Here is a 20,189-nt window from a genome sequence, read left to right as displayed (position 1 = left end):
GTCTGCCCGCTTCCGTGGAGACGGTACAGAGAAGAACATTATCCTGTGAAGGCAATGATCATGCAGGAGCTGCCTGATCTACAAAGATATTATGACTTTCTGTCCACTTAGAGAAGAATCTTTTTGGCTGGAGCTCTAAGCTGAGTGCCACTTTTTATTGTCCAAGAAGCTGAGAAATCAAAAAAGAAATGTGTAGGAAAATTGTTTCTCCAGTTATTGATGCGAACTCCAGGTAGAAACAGGGCAGTTATTTATTGATTACCTGCAACGAAAACGGCAGGAAAAAGTGCGTGATATACGGAGCCAGATAGAGCATTTATAATTAAGAAAATCGGCTTTTTCATTTGCATATTTGCGTGCGCGTATGTGTGAGATCTCCAAGAGGAGATCTGAGAAGGAAATGGGATGGATGTTACGGTGATATGACGCCAAGATAATCTTCCTTGATTGTACCAATAGCAAACTTTTTATACCATTATAGATCGAGTCAATTGATCAGACTTTTCACGGGTGGTACTGATACTTACTATTTCGGTTGCATCTACTCGAGTACCAACAAGCTTTATTCGGACCTGCACATCCTTTTGTATCACCTAGCAACCGAGGCATCAGACGCATGTGCATCTTGCAACACTTTTTGCGGGCATACCTGATCTTCTGACGCGTAGCATGGTGGATCATTATTTGCATCATAATGCATATCATTTGGTATCAACTAGAAATTAAACCCTTAGTTCCAGACTCTCGGATACCCTAGTTATGAAACGCGTACGTGGCTAGAAACGAATACATTGAGCGGCCCTACTTCTGCAAAGAATCCCATCTAAAATTGGAGTTAAGTATCAATTGGCGTGCCGCGAGTGTCGAATGGATGTTCCCTAGCAACCTGTCATACCTTGTTAACCGTTGTTACCACAGCATCAACGACTTCACCCTTGTACGGCTTGAAAACAATGGCTTGATATTTTACATTGAATTCCGCCAACCCGGTACCCGGCAGGACCTTGCCTTTGCTGATGTCGCCTACTTTCACGACTGTGATAATATAACCATATCGACCCGTGCAAGTCCCTTCCACATCTGCGTATAGTTTTTCTCGTATTTGTTTGTGCATGTTCGGGCCAAGATACGCCGGATGGAGTGAAATAATGTGAGACAGCTCCTTCTGAAAAAAAAAAAAAGAGTTCAACACACGCGAGTCTACCGAAATATCTCGCTTCTCCTCACATACCAGGAAGAACATTGTGTAAGATGATGAAATGGCGTGGGATGATCAAAAAGACAGGTAAATGCAAGAAAAGTTACAAAATGTGGGACTCTTTCAACGCATTCAAATGAGGGATCAACCCCAGTGTGTATGGTTGGCGTTTTAGTGTAGAATCTCGGATCGATCCCAGCGAGAATGCGACGATTCACACTGGAGCTTTATCTGATCGCAAAGAAAGGTTGAGCTGCTGAGCAGAGACAATCGATTACAGAGAGGCGGCGCAGGCGCAGAGAGGCAAGATGAAGGAGTTTCGCTCGCGTTTCCCAACTCAAAGTGCTCAAAAACAAATCCGTCGTGACTTCAATTCGGCTTAATGGTTTTTGAATTCGAATTCGCGCCTGAAATATAGAGAAGATTTATGGATATTCGTTGTATTTTGGACAGACAATGTCATCGAAATGAACGATAGGACGAGGGCCGCTCTTTTTATAATCACTCCATTCCTCTGTCTTACAAAGTATAAGACAGCAAAATGGAAACCGAGAAATCTCGCTAACTGCATAAATAGTTATGGAAGGAAGCCTTTTGCCCCAAGAGATTGGAATCACGAGCTCCATCCTTCCTTGCCGAATACGTACCATCGATTAAGGCGTTCATGCTGCCGATGATATGAACTATCGTCTGATGATTCCTTGGCAGGATATTTAGATAATTCGACCAGGGACACATCTTGGATTTTGCATTATATTAGCCATTTGGCAAGCGCAAAAAGATAGCAATCTACGTTTTTCGAAAACCTGCTGAATTAACGGTAAGTCGTGACCGTAGCAACATTCCACATATATTCGCTTAACTCTGAGTTGATTTTTTGTCGTTCTGCCTTTATATTCTGGTCAGCAATCAAGCACACTTTGAATATGCTCTCGAACGAAAAAAGGAAAAAAGAATATAACAATCGTCCCACAAGTTGTTTGCCTTCCAACCGTGCTGGCTAGTGACTCATCAAGCCTTGTTTCAATCCTCTGTCATGCTATCTCGATACGAATCCGCCTTTAAGCTATCTTGCTCATCAGTTCAGATTTCTGTTGTAAACTACAACCATCGAATTAACAAGTAATAGACGTCTGCAACTTGAAAGATTATCCCAAAAACGTGCTGGCGGATAGAGATCGACCAGTCCGGATTTGCAGATAAGCATTCGAAAGCGGTTTGCTGTATATTACTGTGCCTCTCGTCCATTTCTTCTTCCTCAAACGTACCCGCATATATACCACTTGCTGTCTTCAGTATGTCTGACAGAATAATTAATCGTGTACATGACAAATAAGACACCACTTGTCAAAACAAGGGAGCAACCTAAGAGGATTGAAAACTCGGTACATCAATATATGTACTGCTCATTTTGATGTCTTTACTCCTAGCTAATCAACAGCACAACCCTACATACTACTCTAGTAGAACGACTTTCGATCCTGAGTCCTGATCGTAACTTGAGGGCATCAAGCGTAAACATCGGAACTCAGAGAGAGCGATATGCAGACTATCTTGAGGTTTATGTGCTGCAAATGTAAACCTTCTTGGCTGCAAACCTGGATCTGACTCATAAATTGGAACATGGAAAGGTATGTAGGCGTACTCATGTTAATCCTTCACAAATCTCTAAAGCGTATATTACCATTCATACTCGTTTAATGCTGTCTTGTACCCCGCAAGGAACTAAAACCATTGAAGAAGAAAAAACAGAAATGTCAGCTACGGGCCGCGTCATCTATGACTCGTTCTCCTCTTCTTTCCTCTTCTTTCCTGTTTTCTGTTTTACTTTACGCAAGATGGAAGAACTGCAAAATACCACGTTTTATTCTTTCATTGAACTGTTTTCTGCTCTCCTAGTCTCGCTAAGCATACCAATATATCCTCCATTACTGCTCTTAGCTTTCAAAAGGCAAGAAAGAAATTGACAGAAGCTGCAGAAGGTAGGCGTGAGCAGAGTCCAAAAGGGCACAAGGCAAACTTTTACTGATATATGTCATCTACAGCTATTTGCAAGCACTGTGGCGAAAAAGGCCACAAGATGAAGACCAGTAGAAAGCGCAAGCTTTATATCGAAAGTGGCAAAGGTGAGCAGGTTTACGGCATGATCATTCATACCTCGAATTAACGATGTGCTAATTGGCAAGGAAAAAAAAAAATACAGGAAGTGAAGAAGAAAAACAAAGAAAAAGGGCAGGATACAGAAAGGAAGGACCAATGCAAATGAAAATACAAAGCCCTGTCCCAGATACGGTTCCACTAGTCATTCAAGAGCTACATCAAAGGATTGTCCTTACCATGTCCAAACTTTGGAGGAAATCCTCGTATCACGATTTGGAAGGAATTTCGAGCGTTATGCTCGCACCGTATCCCTGTCAGGAATTGTTAAAGAAGATTATCAAGAACAGCTACAGAAGGGAATCCAATAACTGTCATCTTTCATACGGAATGTCATTGATCGAGTGATGGTCTTTGTTAATTTTTACATTGTGGAGCACGCGCACAATGCGATTCCGGCCTATGTCTTTTCACAGACATTTTTCTGTTCCGTACCACAGCTCGTGATGGATATGGAAATAACAAACACCAATGACAAGATGCCTAATGACATCCGCGACTGTCGGGATCGCTTCAAAATGCAATATCCTTCGGCAATCTTTATGCAAGCAAGCATTCGAGGATACGCGAACCCGCTTGCTCGGGTTTGCCAAACGCTCCAAACTACGTATAGCAATATGATCGTCGAACACTTCCAGGACAGGGTGGAAAAATTTATCATATTCAAGCTCCATTAGACTTATACCAGTAAGGCTACATAAGTGTTGTGTCTCATGATAAGCATCTATGTTAACTGTTAACCTGTAAAGAATATATCGAACAATCTTGCACGTAAATTAGCTAATGAGTATATCTACGAAGATCTTTCCGGAAGCAATCCCACAATACCGGAGGAGCTACAAAAAGACTGTGATCTCAATGTTATCTTAGCGATACATACCATACAAATCTCGCTAAAAGACTATATTCCTGAACCGTGCACAGCAACTGAAATGGCGGCAAATCCTGGAAGGTTTATTCCTGCGTTGCGTTTTATACTATCGCAGTATACACTGGTGCACGAGCAGGAAAACGAGAAGACCTGCAAGACTTTGCCAAAATTAATTGCTCTGACGCCACAAACATCATTGCATTGGGCGGTTTGTGGACATCGATGCAGCAACATTGGCAACACTCCTTCATTTGGGAAAGCCCGTAACACATCAACAAAAAACCAATACGTTCAAGACCATGCTTTATTTCAATCTGTATCGATTTTTCTAAGTGGATTTTTAGTATAATAGTGATTTATAATTTCTCATGCGTTGTTTAGCAGCGAAGAATGCATGCTTACTAACATGCTCACAACCACTGGCTTCCAGTTGTCATTACATTTCGCAAGATCTGCTAAAAGTCCCGGGATGGAATTAGAACTTTCTATTTCATGCCCTGCGCTCTGGATGCCGGGAGACGGGATATTTTCCAAGCTGCATATGGTGCTCAAAGCGCAGAGCATGAAATTCGACGTTCGTCTACGAGGGAGTATTACCAATGGGCAGGATCGCCGAAAAGGAACGAGAACTCAAGAAGGCCAGACAGCAAAATGGCATTGAAGAGATAGCATCCAATTTTCCGAGTGCAAAGACTGCAGACATTACAACGATACAGTGAATACGTGCGGTATCTTTTCTTACACTTGGAAACGCTATTCACATTCTATTGCTTCGACAATGACGCAGAGAGAAGATTCAGTGCATATCAAGGCAAATAAAGGGAACAAAAAGAAATAGTGAATGTCATCGTTAATGGAGGAAAGAAATACAACTCTGCGAAGAGAAAACACAGGAGGAGAGATCGTCGAGAACGGAAAAAGCAAAAACAAAGGAGAAAGCTATTTAAACAGAAACGGAGGAATCTTACAGGAATACGATAATAAGACGGACCAATATTTCAGAACAAATGGCTAAGTTTCCAGCGCGGACTTCCAGATTGCCCATCCAAAATGAATTTGCAGTGAGATCGACTCTACAAGAAGACAAGAATAAGCCTGATATGAAACAGAAGAAATGGGCAAAAGCGAAGTTCACTCCAAACTCTGAAGGGAAGTTGCCGTTGGTGGTATTTGGCAACGGAATGTTCGGCAAAGAGAATATCCCAATGAAGGGTCATCGGTCTGGTCTCATTGGTGTGCTTTACCGCATGCTGAAGCGACGAGAAGCTCGCGGAGAACTGGTGGTCGTAATTATTGATTTGCCACAGTTGCCAAGGGAGGAGCTTGAAAAATGTCGCTACTGCAGACGGCGTGCGTTATAATAGTTTGCAAGTATGCAAGAACTGTGATATATTATGGAATAGAGACACGAACGCCTGCAAAAATATGTTCCACATCGCTACATCTATTTGGTCGGCCAATAATCGCCCTGGCCCGTTTGTCCGGTCTAAGCAACAGATCACGACTACGAATGCTAAATATTTACTTGCAAACCCCGCCTCAAGTATACTAATAGTTAGTATTTGCTTAGTATATCGGTAAGCCGTGATCCATGTTTCCGATATCGAAACTATACTCATTGAGAGACATTTGCGTTATTTGGAGCGCTGGCATCGCACTGTTGCAAGTTTAAGCCCGAAATGGCAAGCGTACATGGACTCTAATTCGAGAAGAATGTTTATTAATTTCTTTCCAAAAGTCTAAATTCGATTCCAGCGCGATGCAAAATTGATGCTCCAAACGCAAACTGTCTGTAAAAATACAGTACCTGAGAAATGTATACCGAAGCATGAATGCAGTTGTCCCTAATACCTCACAAAGCCGTGGTTGCCGGTTAGAATGCTCAAATTATTAAACTTGTTTCGAATGAGGTCTACATAAGTCGAAAAATTTCGCTCAACTATATATTACGCTCGCAAAGCAAATATGAATTTAGGAACGTCATTGTTTGAATCATACAATTTCCTGAAGCTTTTGAGAAATTTCAGCTAAATCGATAGAAAAGCATCATTGAATGTTGGTGACATCGATTATGAAATGAATCTGAACAGGATTAAGCCGGTGACATTCAGCAATGATAGCGCCTCTTACACACAAATTCTCGAACGATCTTCGTTTCGGCTAAATGGGCGCAATAATCTATTATCCGTATCACACCTTCACCGGTTCTCCTCAACGACTGCTTAATAGCATTTTGAACTTTAACATTTCTTGACGCTTATCTTGCTTCCACATTCCATTGCTTCCTACTGTCGGGGTGGCCAATGTCAGTAACAAAGGACAGGAAAAAATATCCTTGGAAGTACCCTATTAAAATATCTGTTAGGCGCTGTCCATACTAATCTCAGTCTATTGAGCTTTTGAGACATGAGGTCGTCAGCCCCATGGTAAAAGCTGTTGACAGATTCAGTTGCCGCCCTCGCAAAGATCGGTTCTCAGCAGATCAGCCTTGTATCACGTGCGGAAGAAGATCTTCACTGCAGTGATCAGAATATAGTGTACTACTCGGGACCCTTAAGCTTTAATATGCATCTCCCACGCCATCCCGGGTGATCATGAAGCAATACAAAGTACAGTAATTTATTTATGTTATGAAGATGAAGAGGAGGAAGTGGACTCGGAGACAGGCTTTTGTACAATATCAAGAAGCCTTGGATCCTTTTCGATGACCAAAGCTCGCAGCCATTTGGCCTCCATTTCTAGTTCTTGGACGCGCTTTTCAAGTGCTTCGGCTTTGCTCGTCATTTCTTTGGCTGTTTGTTCCAAGGCCTGTTCACGTAGCTTCTTCTTCATCCGGAATCTAGCGGAAGCTGCAGTGTTGCGTCTGCGCTTATCTTCTTCTGCCGCAGCTCTTTCAGCAGCATCCATCGATGAATCGGAAGAGCTTGAAGGTTGCTTTCGCTTTCGTGATGTTGTAAGAGAAGTAGTCGTGGTTGAGACAGATGTAGTTGGTTGCATTGCCCAGGATGGCGTCGTCGTCAGCGGATCCACCTTCGCACCTGACGGTGCAGGTGCAATTCTAGGCAGTAAGCGTAGTTCATTTTGTTTCTGTGAAGAGCGCTGCTGCTGTTGCTGTTGTTGCTGTTGTTGGATGAGATAGTCAGGAAGGATAAACGGAGTCGCTTGTTGCTGTGCTTGTTGGCCTTGCAGAACGCTTGCAGGTGCTTGTCCGCTAATATTTTGATCAGTTCCTGAGCCGCTCGAGGGGAGAACCAGATCTCCCATGCGGATTTGATTCAGGGAAGCAAAAAGATCATAGGCTCGTTGGTCATTGCTGGCAGCCGCTGGTTTGCTGTCGTCGAGGAGTGCTGAACCAGGCTCCGTATCGAAGGTAAACTGCGCATTAGCCCATAGAGAAAGCTCCTCGGCCAAAGATTCCTCAGTGATTTCCGCGGGTGAATCGGATCCAAGCAGATTAAGAGAGGAGATGTACGACATTGTCGTAGGTATGGCAAAATTGGACAGGGAAGCAAGGAAAAAGAAGGCTTTTCCCAGCGCCGAAGAGATAGCAAAGATAGCGGAGATTCTCGTAACCCCACAGCTGCTGAGTAAGCAACGGTTTCCAAGGCAGCAGATGTGGTCGATGCGCAAGCAAAGTCTTACGTTGCAGTTAAATATGCCGTTACGTAGACAGAACGCATCGCGTCATGTAGTAGCTAATAAACAGCTGAAGGAGATAAATAAACGAAAATCAAATAAGCCGAAGTTTCATCATCACTCATGGCTCGCAAGTACAATGAAGCATATTCTCTTCAACTAACACTGCAAGCTATGAATCATGATATGACATACAGTCATCCACAGAAAGCGTGGGAAGCTCTACTATGATGGACGATTCTCTTAACGAAGCTGATTTCGATTATAATAGCACATATATGTTTCAAAAACCCAGAGTCGGGACCCGCATGTGAATCCAATACGCGGCAAGAAGTAACGCCCCAGCACTATCGATCTGGGAGATCAATGAAAATCTATACATAAAGACATTGTTTACAATAGGCGCAATCACGCCCAGTAATAAATTTACAATGCTCACATACTCTACGCAGAGTCAGGTTCTTCTTTTCTTTTCCTTTCCAGGGCTTCCTTGGTTTCCTTTTGCAGTTCTTCCAAGGGTCTATCTGCATCTTGATCAGCCTTCACCTACAAGTATACGAAAACTCGTCAATTGCTCAATTTCTCTAATAGTAAATCATTCGCCACGCTTTACATTTGCTTCGCTCGTGGATGCAAGCTTTTCGTTCCACTGTTTGTTCCGTGTTTGCTGTTGTCTATGCTTTTCCTTCTCCAAGACTTCAGGATCGTTGTCTGACATGTGAGAATATGCTGACATCGATCTTGACGTTTGTTGATGTCGCGACAATAAACGAGAGGTAAGAGTAACTGGTCGGGCAGACAATCCATAGATTCTTGCAGATACCATAGCACGCTGCATACTTTTGTATTCTTGTTTCGAGAAAAAACTTGGGAGAAAGCTAACGAAAACAATAACCATACGTTGTCACTTTAACATTTGACACACCGCGCATTAGCTCACATCAACGTCATATCTACGCGATTTTGGAACCGGTAACAGGGCAATAAGGTCCAGCACATTTGAAGAATTGCTTTATATGGATTCATGACTGAGTGTCCCATTACAATTGCAAGATCCAGCAATTTTGAGCGTTTTTGCTGTAGGAATATGTACGCACAGCTGTCAATTTACACGGAAATATTGATCGAATCCACAAAGATATTGATTCTGCCAATACTGCAGGATTAGTCTAATCGTTTTGCAGGGAAAGCTGCTTGATAACTGCGTTCTTCTATCCACACCGGTTATTTTAAATCAAAAACTCTAGTCTATCAAGAAACATGAAGACTTCTTTCTTCTCTCTGCTATAAAGAAACACAGCTTTCTGCTACTATATTTACTATTCTAGTATTATGAGAATAATGTACCTAAAATCTAGCTTCTTGTTGCTTTCTCAAACATCGAATCATGCGAGCGTTGGTTTGAATAAACCGGAAGTCGACGGTGCCTTTGTAGTTGCAGATACGAAGCTGATGCAAAACCGCTGGAGAAATGGAGGTTTATGAAGGTCAAGCGAGTTTATTATTTAATGAATTTCACTGAAGACGTCCAGATATAGTGGGAACGAGTGCAACGAGCCAAATGTAGGGAGCGTAAGCGATCGTTGCAAGAAAATCAGGCTCAGCCATTTTTGAACCTAAGCGGACTCTCGAGCAAAGCAACAATATTTTTTTCTTTCACAAAAAAATACGATGAAAGCTCAAGAGATAGCTCTGTGGTCAGCTGGCGTCGCAACGGCACTCGGTCTTGGATATTTAGTGTATTTTGACTATAAACGTCGGAATGATCCTGCCTTCAGAAAGCACTTGAGTATGATAACGGCGGACCAAAATTATATGCATGTGGATAAAATGGCTGACGGGCGTGTTGAACAGAGAAGCAGCGTAAACAAGCTGCCAAGGCTGCAAAGGAAGAGGAAAAGAAGAGTGAGGAAGCAACAATCAAGTTGATTGAAAAGGTCATTGTGAGCGGTGCTCAAGAAACGTACCCGACAACACCTCAAGATCGGGAACAATTCTTCATGGCACAAGTGTCTGCTGGCGAAACTCTGTGTGCACAAGGTACAAACGATAGCTTACCGTGGTACAATGCATGTTTGGGACTAAAGGAGAAAATGTGTTAAAGGTGCGGTGCACTACGACGAAGCTGTCATTCCGTTCTACAAGGCTCTCAAGGTGTATCCAGACCCGAATGAGCTTCTAATGATCTATCAAAAGACAATTCCTCAGCCCGTTTTTGAGATTGTTGTCAAGGCTTTGGCTATTGAGGTGAGTAGCAGCTATGCAAGAGTATACGCTGGGAGACGCGCAAATGGTTAACATGGTTCCTTTGTTACAGCAACAAATTTTGCAGAGCAGCGGAGCAGCAGCACAGCCAGCAGAGGAACCAGAGATTCCGATTGAATAAGATTGTTGTGTCCAACTTCCGTACAGACTCCACCCTTTCAACACATTAGACAGGAAGAACAAACAAAAAGTATCCTTGTATAGTAGAAATATGGACGGCACAGATATATATTATGCTATCAACAAAGATGATGCCGTTGCACTGATAGTTCGATTTCATAAAAAGTATCTACGTTCTTTTGATGAGTATACCTCCCTGAAGGCAGAATTGGCTATTATAAAAGAGGAGTAGCTTGTAGCTCGCATTTGCTCATTTAAGAGCATCCCGAAGCGATGGATTAGGATACATCCACCAAGGTGCATTCTAAAATGGTTACTATTTAAAGAAAGCAAGCATCTCACATTGATATCTCTCGTTTTCGGCAATGTACCGACAAACGTCAGTTGTACAGGCAAAGTACTCGCAAGTGTCTGCTTCTTTAGATATATTTAAAGAGTAGCCCTCTAAAATGCGCGTTGTGTGATGACGATAATGTTGAACGAGACAGATAATAACTAGCAGGTTTGTTGATCAACATATATGTCGCATATCATATTCACGCTTCAGAAGTCTTTATTTACCGCAAGTCAGCACCCAAGCATGCAAAATCCTTGTCTAAACAATCGCCGATCTAGCCCTAGAACGAGATCATTGCATCATAGCGAAGCTTAAATTTTTCGGGTGTCTTGCCGGCTGTCCAATTTCGGAAGCTTCTTGAAGGTCATCGATACGTCTAGAAGAAAACAAAAAAAAATTTTCCAAAGAGCAATAGCAGCCCAGCAAAGCACCGCAGGATGAGGATATTAGAGTCGAAATGGAGATGAAAGCAGGAAATGGCATGGAGAATGACCTGTAGAGATTATAAAGTTGGAAAAAATTAGCTCAAAGGGACACATGTCATTGGAAAAAGCTAAATCATATACAGCATCAATCTCCATCAATGTCGACAGATCCATAGACGCGGTTGGCGGAGCGAAATGCTAAAGAAGCTCATCTCCCCAAATCGATCGACGTCAATTGAAAGCTTTTATCGAAAATTGTCGAAAATTGATTGGAATCCGTATAAAACGTCATCGAATGTGTCTTTGCGGAAAGCTTATTGTGGCATGGGTATACAGCCACGCAAGGGAGTTCTATGCACTTCGAATTGGGCCCAGATGCCTGGAATCCCTGTCTTAAAAAGGAATAGAGGCTTAAAAAAAATAACCCTCCAGGATTGTTAAGTTTTTCCTGCTTTTTCGATTCCCAAGTTCGTAATTGCGGCTTGTCGATCTCCGTTTCAGTCTTGATGGATTTGTAGTTTATATCCGCTTTTCTGGTTGCCATCGCGGAAGACCGACGGCGATCTGTACATTTATATTACTTTCTTTTCCTTTCCTTTTGCACGACTTATTCCTAAAAAGCTCTTGCAACCGTACTGCCTCCGTGGAACCCTCATGATATACACTGCAACGGGGCCGCCAATTTTCAAGCTCAATCTTGATATTTTGCAAGTTATTCTCCGCAACCTTGACACTTACTCGCTTGCTGCCCTTGGACAAACATGCCGTTTGTTCTACACTCTCGTACGAAGGGAGTTGAACTTTGAATCTGCAGTGTGGCAGTATCTTCGGCCACTTCATGATGCCTCTACGCATCCATCCATGAGCCTAGAGAGAGAGAGCGAAGCAAGCTATTTTACCTCAAAGGGGAATGAAGAAATCAGACAGTTCGATACTCCAGTCATGCCTCCGGTTTATCACTTACGCTGCATGGCACGTGTAGGCAACCGACTATTGATGCCTTTCATGACACTAGAGCCCGTCTGTTTCGCCTATGATATCACTCTCGGTTCGTGGTTGAGCGAAGCATATCCCATACGGGCTTATCCAAATTATACTCCGTTTGTCACGCCTGTGGTATCAATTGGGACCCGACTTTACATGTTTGGTGGTAGGCAAGTTGTCTCTTCCACTTTATCAAATGATCTGCATGTGCTGGACACGCGTACTTGGACACTGGAAAAGATCACCGATGCTCGTGGCCCTATACCTCGTCCACGCTTTGACCACTCGCTTGATGTGCTCCGAAATAGATACCTGGTAATCTTTGGCGGCCTATGCCCTAATTCTCCTGGTAAGTATCACATACGTAGAACCAACGATTAGTTCCACTGAACATCTTTTATTGCTAGGAGAGAACGATGTTTTCTTGTTCGATACTGAGACAAATACATGGTTGGAGCCGCGGACAAAAGGGTATGTCCATTGCAAGTATGAGCATCAAGCGAACGAGCATTTTTCAACTGACCGCGCAAATAAAGGCAAATCCCTACTGTTCGCTTCGGGCACACTTCCGTCGCAGGCGGCGATGATTTGTTCATCTTTGGGGGATCACAGAACCAACCAGAAGGAAACATGGTGCACGATGTCTTGTATCGTCTCGACTGTCGTACATGGACTTGGTACAAATACGATCATCCCGAGGCTTACAGCTACAGGCGGAGAATAATGTCGATGGATAGCATCAGCAGTAGCAATAGCAGTGACAACGGTGACAACAACCTTGAAAGTTCAAATGTGATTGAACATTCTCTGCGTCGTGATCTAATTATCGAAACAACTGGACACCCTCCGCGAGACCGCTTCCATTGCAATATGCAGCTTGTTGGTCCTCACAAACTCGTTATCTTTGGTGGTCAGACGATCCGACAAGACAGAGACGATAACAATGTGCTGCATGCCTACTCGTTGCGATCCATCGATGTTTTCGATTTTAAGCGAAAGCACTGGTCCGCTGTGCATACAACGTCAATGCGTGGAGAAAACAACACTTATCCGCAAGACATGACATCGTTTGTCCTCGAAGATATGGAAGATGGATATTGCATCTTGGTGATTGGGCATCAAAAAGTATTCCTCACTGCAACAGAATCGTCGTCAGGGGAAACAAATAGTGATCCACCGTCCTCTTCTTTCAGACGCGTCCAACAACATCAACGGCTATCTGATGTTTCGCAAGAAACGCTGTCAACAGGCTCATCTTCCTCTGCGGCTGTTCTGCATCAACGCTCTCCCCCTGGCGTCAGTAGAGGCAGACCTGCAGGAACAACAGGACAATCTACATTGCTAGCGCCACTTACCGAAAGCCCAGGTGACGGAGACATAGAAATGACGAGCAGTTTGGCACCAACGTCTAGTCACTGGCGAAGAAGCCGGCCGTTTGCAGATTATGAAAATTTCCTGGATTCTAGTCTTATGTCCAGTGAAGAGATTTCTCCTCGACGTCGCCAGTCCACCTCCCATCAGAGTACCAGCAGTGCCAGCGGTGACTCGATCATGACGAGTGGTATACATCCATTGTCTCCAACATATGACTCATTACCGTCATTTCAAGCAACTGGACCTTCAGGCAGCCGATCTTCACCCGAATTCAATGCACGCCATGATCCCCACCGAAGCCGTCAGTACAACGTCGAACCTTTATCTATTTTATTGGAATTAAATCGATGAAGGAGAAAACAGCAACGTAAAAGCATCGCTACAATTTACTTACTCTTCCGTCGATTCGTAATAGTTTGTCTCGGCATGTGTTTGCGGTCCGTCGTTACTAGTTCTTGTAGATTGAACTTATAAACTGAACCAGTTTATATACGAAGATGATCCGCTTTGCTGCCCATCTTTAAACGTTGCATTCAGAAACGCTGCTTTTGCTGCCAGTTTACCGATGGTGCCCAGGAACATAATCATCAAGGAATGCGTGTATGGAATATCTAGATACACTGATTTTTGGGAGGTTAATAGAATTCTTCCATTGTACCTCTCCACATTGCAATATTACCCGACAATGCTTCGGTGTTGGAAGCAAGGACGATGAAACTGACAAGCCAGGAATACTCCACTTGCTTATAATCCCAAATGGCCATCAAAATTAGTAACATTTTGCCAAAACTGGAAACGATCAAGGCCATCGAGACATAGTTGTAGCTTGATAGAGGCACCATCAAAAGAACAAGCCATGATTTAGTGATCACAATGCCTGATGACACTGGCTACTTTTGTGCCCTCACCGAACTGTCCTTTTCTCCATCCATGTGGAATATAAACGCACGATTAGCCATATTGATGCATGAAAAACCGAGAATTCTGTTTCCAATGACATGTGAGCACGGATCAATGCATGGGAGTTAAGTTATTACTTGCCAAGAATGCATAAAGAAAGAATGTATGGATATTGGTAGTAAACAGGTTGTTGGAAAAATTCAGTGTCGTAATTGGTGTAATATGTTTCCAACCGAAACCATTTGATATCTAAGAATCGATTAGGAACCGGAAAACTTCTTCATAGAGCCATCAGTCTTGCGGGTTTGAACTTACAGACTTCAAATAGGATCAACAGGATAGCAAATCGAAGGACTTGAGGCTGATAAAATATTAAATTACGGAAAACTTTGCCCTGAGAGCCTAACTTACTTCAATACCATCAGTGTACTGAGGAATACGGTTGAATAATAAATGGCGATAAACTTGTGGTTTGTGAAGTAACATGTCGATGAAAATTATGACAAAGTCGTGTTCAATGTACTTGTCTGCGAATTCATTGCATTTATGCTATTGCAGTCATTGTGTTAAACCGGTTTGCTATATAAACGTGTCATTGAAAGCTTACACACGAAGTCAGTCTTATATTGTCTTTGCTATATTGCGTGTAGAGATCCTGCACTGAAGCTCCACATTCGACACAGGTTGGCATCTGGTATGTGGAAGGGAAACGAACAACATTGCCCGAATTTGTGGAACATGACTTGAAACGATTTGTCAACAAACAAGAGCATATTTTTGCCCTGCTTTATACATAGTACGCGATCTACTACATATCTTTGTACTTTTCGAGACATGCTGAAAGATGATATGGCTGAAAATAGCGGGAGTAGTGGGAACAATAGCAAAGTCATGCAATTACAGTAGGTAAACAGGGAAAGAGCTTTGTTGATGTTATCTATTTGAATTGGTCTTCAGTGACGCCCTTGCCCATGGCTGCAGTTGCCGCGACACCACCAGTGACAATCCTCATGAGCTCGTCAACATAGTTGGCACCAGACCATTTCTGGTGCTGCAATACATCCACATCGTGTTCGCGTTCCTTGCGCTGCACGTTGGAGACGTATCCATACATTCCTTGCTCCTTAAAGGCTTTGGCAAACGTAGCTAGAATATACGTCGTTAGAGGTACAAATTTCACTCCTCACTTTGATCTCATGAACGATATTTACCAGTAGCCAAAGCGTTGGCGTGGAGACCGCCAAGAGTGATAAATTGCCAGACAAATCCAAGCTGTCCAAGCTTTTGGATAAAGCTTCCCATATCCTGATCGGTAAGTCCAGCAGCATCCCTGAGAAGATAAAATTAGAGAACTATACATCGAGTAAACGCCGTATGCAAATGAATATGCTTACCAGTTAAAGGAAGGTGACAAGTTGTAGCACAAAAGAGTTCCTGGGTTAGCAGCCAGCACACTGCGAGCAAATTCTTCAGCTTGAGAAAGAATGGGCTTTTTGGTTTCCATCCAAAGCATATCGGCATAATCGCTGTAGGCAATGGAGCGAGAAATGGCAGCATGAGTGCCTCCTTGATAGCGATAGAATCCTTCACGGACACGAGGCATGTCCCAGTCCCAAAAGATGTCGACGCCATAAGTCTTTGCAATTGCGCGTGCTTCTTCGTTGCTCTTGAAGCGGATCTTCTGCAAGAATTCTTGGGCTTGTCCGACCTTGCCTTTTTTGCGAAGAACGTCTGCAACAGCATCGCCGTAGCACTTGAGTCCGGCCTTAGTAATCCATTCGTCCTCAACTGCTTGGAGTTTAGCACCAGTAGCTCCGCCCTTTTCTGCCTCGTTCATAACGGTTGCCAGAGGACGGACATTCGGGTTAGTAGCGCCTACAATAAATTCATGGTCGCGGCTGTCAACATTGCTGGTGATAAGCGTGGCAGCTTCGGCATCGGTGCGAGCAACAACAACGTTCTCGACACCCATAATATCAAATTGGACACGAATAGCCACCAAGCGGTTGATATGCTCGCTGATGGGGACCAAGACCTTGCCGGCCATATGACCGCACTTCTTGGTGCTTGGAGACTGGTCCTCGACTACCGAAATGTTTAAATTATAAGCCATAAAATACGGTATGGTGCTATAACTTACTGTGGATACCAGCTGCACCACGTTCAACGAACATTTTGGCAAGTTTCATAACAGCAGTGATACCACCGTGGCCAGTATCAGCATCGGCGATCATGGGCCGCAAGTAATCAATCTTGGGGGTACGTGCGCGCTCTTCGGGGGTCATGGACAAGCGGGCCTCTCGCTGCTTGCGGTCATGGAATAGCTGGGCAAAGAACAGATGCTCGACCTTGTTGGGGACAGTGTCCATGGGATAGTCGGCAAGATCGGGGCCAGGCTCGTTGCTTGTAGAAGCAGTGGAAGAGCACTGCCAACCACTCACGTATCTATGTAAACAAAAATGCGTCTGCATGTCAATATCCAGCGAAGTGTGAAGATTTGTAGAATCCGAGTTACATACACAGTGTCAAGGTGGGGTGCCATCTGGGTGATTTGTACGGGGTCCAGAGCACCAAAGGTGTGGCTGGTAGTGCCGTTTCTCTTGTTGTTTTGCAAGATGGACCAGAGCTTTTTGGCTTGTTCGTTGGAACGGTACTCAGTGGGGAAGGTGCCGCGCTTGGAAACGATCTGCTCGGCAGTGTATGGGCGCTTGACAAGCTTGAAACGCGGAGAAGCCCACCATTGCTTTACTTTTTTGACCTGAATATCACAATGCTTTGAGCTTTACACTTTGGACACGGACGGGCGGTTTACTCTTACTTCTTGACGAAATTCAAGTTCTTCTTGGTCGACGTATGCCATGTTTGTAAGATTTTATCGCAAAGAGAAGAGAGAAAGAGATGATGCTGGCTAATCCCTGCATCGGTTCCCCCGGCATTTATATTATTTTTCTGAAATCAATTAAGGAGAGGTGTGTTAGTGGCGGAAGGGGGGTTCAAAAGAGCGAGTGCATACGAGTTGCATGCTGATACAGACAAGATGAGCTTATCCGATGAAGTGCAAATGCAAGCAAATACTCATCGATGTCTGTTGCCGGATGGTATTTTACGGTTTATCATGTGCTCTCTATAAATGCTCGATATTAAGTTTTAAAGGCTTCCTAAAATCAACTCTAGTCAACGTAGTTTGCTACAGCGTTCACAGGCGAGACCATGTCCTGCAACCGCCATCCCTGAATTCACGTTGAGAGTATGACTGCGATGACTAGGGGGAACGCAAACTATGCTTTCTTAACGTTTTGCCATTGCTGATCAGGGGATATCCAGCATTGACTTACCACAAAACCATTACAGCAATTACGCTGATCCTCAGGAGGACCCTTACGATCGAATTAATCGTTACTCCTCTCTGCTTATTGGGAGAAGATATCCACCCCAGGCGTGTTTTCACTGACTAGCAGCGATGAAAGTTCGCCATCTGGATTTTGCTGCTGCTGCTGCAGTCAGTGCGCCCCGTCAACTAAGGTCCTATTTTCTTGGCTGCATGAATCTGCATGATGTGCTGGAAAATGGATTCTTCTGTACAGGGTGAACATGGAGATGCAGCAAATATTTATGTAGCACAAGGCAGTTAAAAGCAAAATCAATGGATGAACCCAGTTCTCAAGAAGTATGTGAGCTTGTCGGGCTCCATCTGCTGAGGCGCTGTTTCTGTGACAGTGCATACATAGAGATTGTATGTAAAATAGCTGCTGGCAAACACTCGTAGGTCTCTTTATGTAGTGTATGGGTACAATTGACAGCCAAGAAGAGCGGACTGATTCGAAAAATCAGAAAGACTGTCAATTTAAGCGATAGAATAGTCGAGCATGGGTTACATTGTTAAGGTTAATTTACAAATGAATGCTTGGCATCCATAGAATTACGAAATATCTTGAAAATAATGTCACTCGCCATTAAAAAATTACCATGTATTAAACATGTGCCAAGACTGCTCATTGAAATGAGGAGTTGAAGGTATGGAGTTAAAGTTGCACTTCAAAATCCAGATTTTACCACGTGGCATCCACTGTAAAGAACAAAAGTGCGGTCGAAGGGATGAGCACTATGGTGCTTGAAAAGACTACTATGAACAGAATGAATTAGTTTAAAACGTTCTTATGCATACAATTGGTACATAGCTAAACAAATTATCCATGGCAAATATCCTACATTTTTTTCCCAGCGGAATTGAATTCTTTACATGCGCTTCACGCTTCGCTTCGCTCGCTGCGCTTGCTTCGCTGAAACTCATGGCTGATCCGAGTCTGTAGAATAAACTCGCTTGGCCTTCATGATTACGCAGCAGTAGCGCAAGATACTAACGTAATGCTTTTATGAAATTCCCTTGTTCCCAATCAACTACATTTACTACTCGCTCTTGATTTCTTGATATTCATTCCTGTATTGCCTTTAACTTTGATTATTTCTTTTGGATATGAAGATTGATGGGAGCATGCTGCAGCACCATTTGGTTCCGAGACATTGCATAAAGGGAAGTACGTGCAGTCTTCTACTACAGCTTGTACGTATTGAAGGAGATGATCGATTTAACCTGAAAACATAACTAGATAAAAAAAATTGATGGTGCTCTCAGCTGTATTAATGATGTGAAGCCTTGTCGGTACATTTTGAAGAGTGTACAAAAGTGCGCAAAAATTCACAAATTCTGCACAGTAGCGTGCATGCATGTGTGAGTTTTGGTGTAAAGGCGACCATCAGCTCACTGTAGAGCAAATTCCGCACATCCCTGTTTTCTTCCTGCACACGTTTTCCACATGATGACAGATTTTTTACTAGATTATTTGTTGCTTGCGAAAGTGTGACGGACAACCCTGCAGTGCGAGGTAGATCAGTGAAAATGTACCAATATCCTCCACTCAGAAAGGGGAAACGTGCTGATTTGTGCAAAAATTTCATTTGGAACAGATATAGGATCCATCTGTTCTTGAAGCACAGGTTTTCCTTGCTTCTGTCAACTGTGGCGCCTTAGAGATCTTATGTCCTGGGTCATCCCATGCCAATAATAGGTCTTTTCAGGCAATTGCTTCCAAATTGGATGCTTGTTCGCCACTTTCTTTTGTGCACGTCTGCTGCCCAGGTATTGTTGATGTAAAAATTGAACATGCTCTTGCATGAATAACTTGATATTGTCTTCGTCGTCTTCTATTTCGATCGATTTTTTTCCTTCAGTGTGCTGGAGAGATGAATTGTTGCTGATGAACATATCGTAATCGACGCCTTTCAGCGGCGGCTGACTAATATTGATGCAACCTGTGTCATCCAACGTGCTGACATCTCTCATTGCAGAGTCTGGAACTAAATCGTTGATCGAAAACTTGTATTTGCTAATGCTTGCATACCATAACGTCGTTGTACGTAGGACAGCTACCAACTCTGACATATCATTTGTCACTTGGACTTCTGTTGTTCCAAGTTTTCGTTGATTACATTGACCATATTATTGGTAAATCTTGTCGTAGTAACTTCTTGAACGGTGCAAGTTCGTATTTGGTCAGTCGCTATTTCAGGATCAGCATTCTTTTCCTTCTCTTCTTTCAATGCAACTCAAATCGAGTTTGCTATTCCATCGAAATTCCCTTCCACATACTACTTCCACAAGTTTAGGCGATCTGCTGCATCGCTTTTCTTCAGAACTATTTGCGCTACACCATCCGCGACTTGTCCTAGTTTATCAGCGAGGGGAAACATGCCCTCGAGGGATGTGTTTGCCTTTCATCAACTAGTCTTTCTTTTCCTTGAGCTTCTTATTCACTTGCTTCTTTTCCTTACTGACCTTGATAGTTTTAACGCTCCTTAAGATGGATTGAAGCATTGTTCTGTAGGCCGTCTTTAGATTATGATACCGACATCAAAAGGCCAAGG

The 20,189-nt window shown here is 43.3% G+C and overlaps 10 protein-coding genes across 10 annotated transcripts; 4 read left to right on the top strand and 6 right to left on the bottom strand.

Annotated features, from left to right (window-relative positions):
• Positions 1–412: 412 nt before the first annotated feature.
• Positions 413–1,243, bottom strand: VTP01DRAFT_7354 (uncharacterized protein; the record flags this gene model as incomplete). Its single annotated transcript, XM_069386357.1, has 6 exons — positions 413–463; positions 528–593; positions 650–715; positions 773–823; positions 896–1,165; positions 1,232–1,243. 6 exons carry the CDS (start codon positions 1,241–1,243, stop codon positions 413–415), a joined length of 516 nt encoding a protein of 171 aa, XP_069241820.1.
• A 991-nt stretch (positions 1,244–2,234) lies between these two features.
• On the top strand, positions 2,235–4,130 carry VTP01DRAFT_7353 (uncharacterized protein; the record flags this gene model as incomplete). The annotated part of the gene is made up of 6 exons (XM_069386356.1): positions 2,235–2,320; positions 3,098–3,180; positions 3,244–3,324; positions 3,385–3,404; positions 4,033–4,042; positions 4,105–4,130. The coding sequence occupies 6 exons, from the start codon at positions 2,235–2,237 to the stop codon at positions 4,128–4,130; spliced, it is 306 nt and encodes a 101-aa protein (XP_069241819.1).
• Positions 4,131–5,233: 1,103 nt separating this feature from the next.
• Positions 5,234–5,587, top strand: VTP01DRAFT_7352 (uncharacterized protein; the record flags this gene model as incomplete). The annotated part of the gene is made up of 1 exon (XM_069386355.1): positions 5,234–5,587. One exon carries the CDS (start codon positions 5,234–5,236, stop codon positions 5,585–5,587), a length of 354 nt encoding a protein of 117 aa, XP_069241818.1.
• Positions 5,588–6,854: 1,267 nt separating this feature from the next.
• VTP01DRAFT_7351 (uncharacterized protein) lies at positions 6,855–7,703 on the bottom strand (the record flags this gene model as incomplete). The annotated part of the gene is made up of 1 exon (XM_069386354.1): positions 6,855–7,703. The coding sequence occupies one exon, from the start codon at positions 7,701–7,703 to the stop codon at positions 6,855–6,857; it is 849 nt and encodes a 282-aa protein (XP_069241817.1).
• A 603-nt stretch (positions 7,704–8,306) lies between these two features.
• VTP01DRAFT_7350 (uncharacterized protein) lies at positions 8,307–8,700 on the bottom strand (the record flags this gene model as incomplete). Its single annotated transcript, XM_069386353.1, has 2 exons — positions 8,307–8,408; positions 8,476–8,700. 2 exons carry the CDS (start codon positions 8,698–8,700, stop codon positions 8,307–8,309), a joined length of 327 nt encoding a protein of 108 aa, XP_069241816.1.
• An 833-nt stretch (positions 8,701–9,533) lies between these two features.
• On the top strand, positions 9,534–10,248 carry VTP01DRAFT_7349 (uncharacterized protein; the record flags this gene model as incomplete). The annotated part of the gene is made up of 4 exons (XM_069386351.1): positions 9,534–9,651; positions 9,717–9,902; positions 9,967–10,109; positions 10,180–10,248. The coding sequence occupies 4 exons, from the start codon at positions 9,534–9,536 to the stop codon at positions 10,246–10,248; spliced, it is 516 nt and encodes a 171-aa protein (XP_069241815.1).
• Positions 10,249–11,663: 1,415 nt separating this feature from the next.
• On the top strand, positions 11,664–13,718 carry VTP01DRAFT_7348 (uncharacterized protein; the record flags this gene model as incomplete). Its single annotated transcript, XM_069386350.1, has 3 exons — positions 11,664–12,342; positions 12,401–12,464; positions 12,530–13,718. The coding sequence occupies 3 exons, from the start codon at positions 11,664–11,666 to the stop codon at positions 13,716–13,718; spliced, it is 1,932 nt and encodes a 643-aa protein (XP_069241814.1).
• Positions 13,719–13,835: 117 nt separating this feature from the next.
• On the bottom strand, positions 13,836–14,958 carry VTP01DRAFT_7347 (uncharacterized protein; the record flags this gene model as incomplete). The annotated part of the gene is made up of 7 exons (XM_069386349.1): positions 13,836–13,987; positions 14,047–14,253; positions 14,313–14,351; positions 14,409–14,516; positions 14,583–14,628; positions 14,679–14,816; positions 14,875–14,958. The coding sequence occupies 7 exons, from the start codon at positions 14,956–14,958 to the stop codon at positions 13,836–13,838; spliced, it is 774 nt and encodes a 257-aa protein (XP_069241813.1).
• A 246-nt stretch (positions 14,959–15,204) lies between these two features.
• Positions 15,205–17,127, bottom strand: VTP01DRAFT_7346 (uncharacterized protein; the record flags this gene model as incomplete). The annotated part of the gene is made up of 6 exons (XM_069386348.1): positions 15,205–15,413; positions 15,479–15,597; positions 15,662–16,352; positions 16,408–16,712; positions 16,787–17,025; positions 17,086–17,127. 6 exons carry the CDS (start codon positions 17,125–17,127, stop codon positions 15,205–15,207), a joined length of 1,605 nt encoding a protein of 534 aa, XP_069241812.1.
• A 2,151-nt stretch (positions 17,128–19,278) lies between these two features.
• Positions 19,279–19,707, bottom strand: VTP01DRAFT_7345 (uncharacterized protein; the record flags this gene model as incomplete). The annotated part of the gene is made up of 1 exon (XM_069386347.1): positions 19,279–19,707. The coding sequence occupies one exon, from the start codon at positions 19,705–19,707 to the stop codon at positions 19,279–19,281; it is 429 nt and encodes a 142-aa protein (XP_069241811.1).
• Positions 19,708–20,189: the final 482 nt, after the last annotated feature.

Source organism: Rhizomucor pusillus (assembly GCF_041956525.1).
Source record: "Rhizomucor pusillus strain CBS 183.67 unplaced genomic scaffold VTP01scaffold_4, whole genome shotgun sequence".
In the NCBI taxonomy this organism is placed as follows: domain Eukaryota; kingdom Fungi; phylum Mucoromycota; class Mucoromycetes; order Mucorales; family Lichtheimiaceae; genus Rhizomucor; species Rhizomucor pusillus.
The sequence above is the reverse complement of the archived record's forward strand: the minus strand, read 5'-3'. Positions and strand labels throughout refer to the sequence as shown.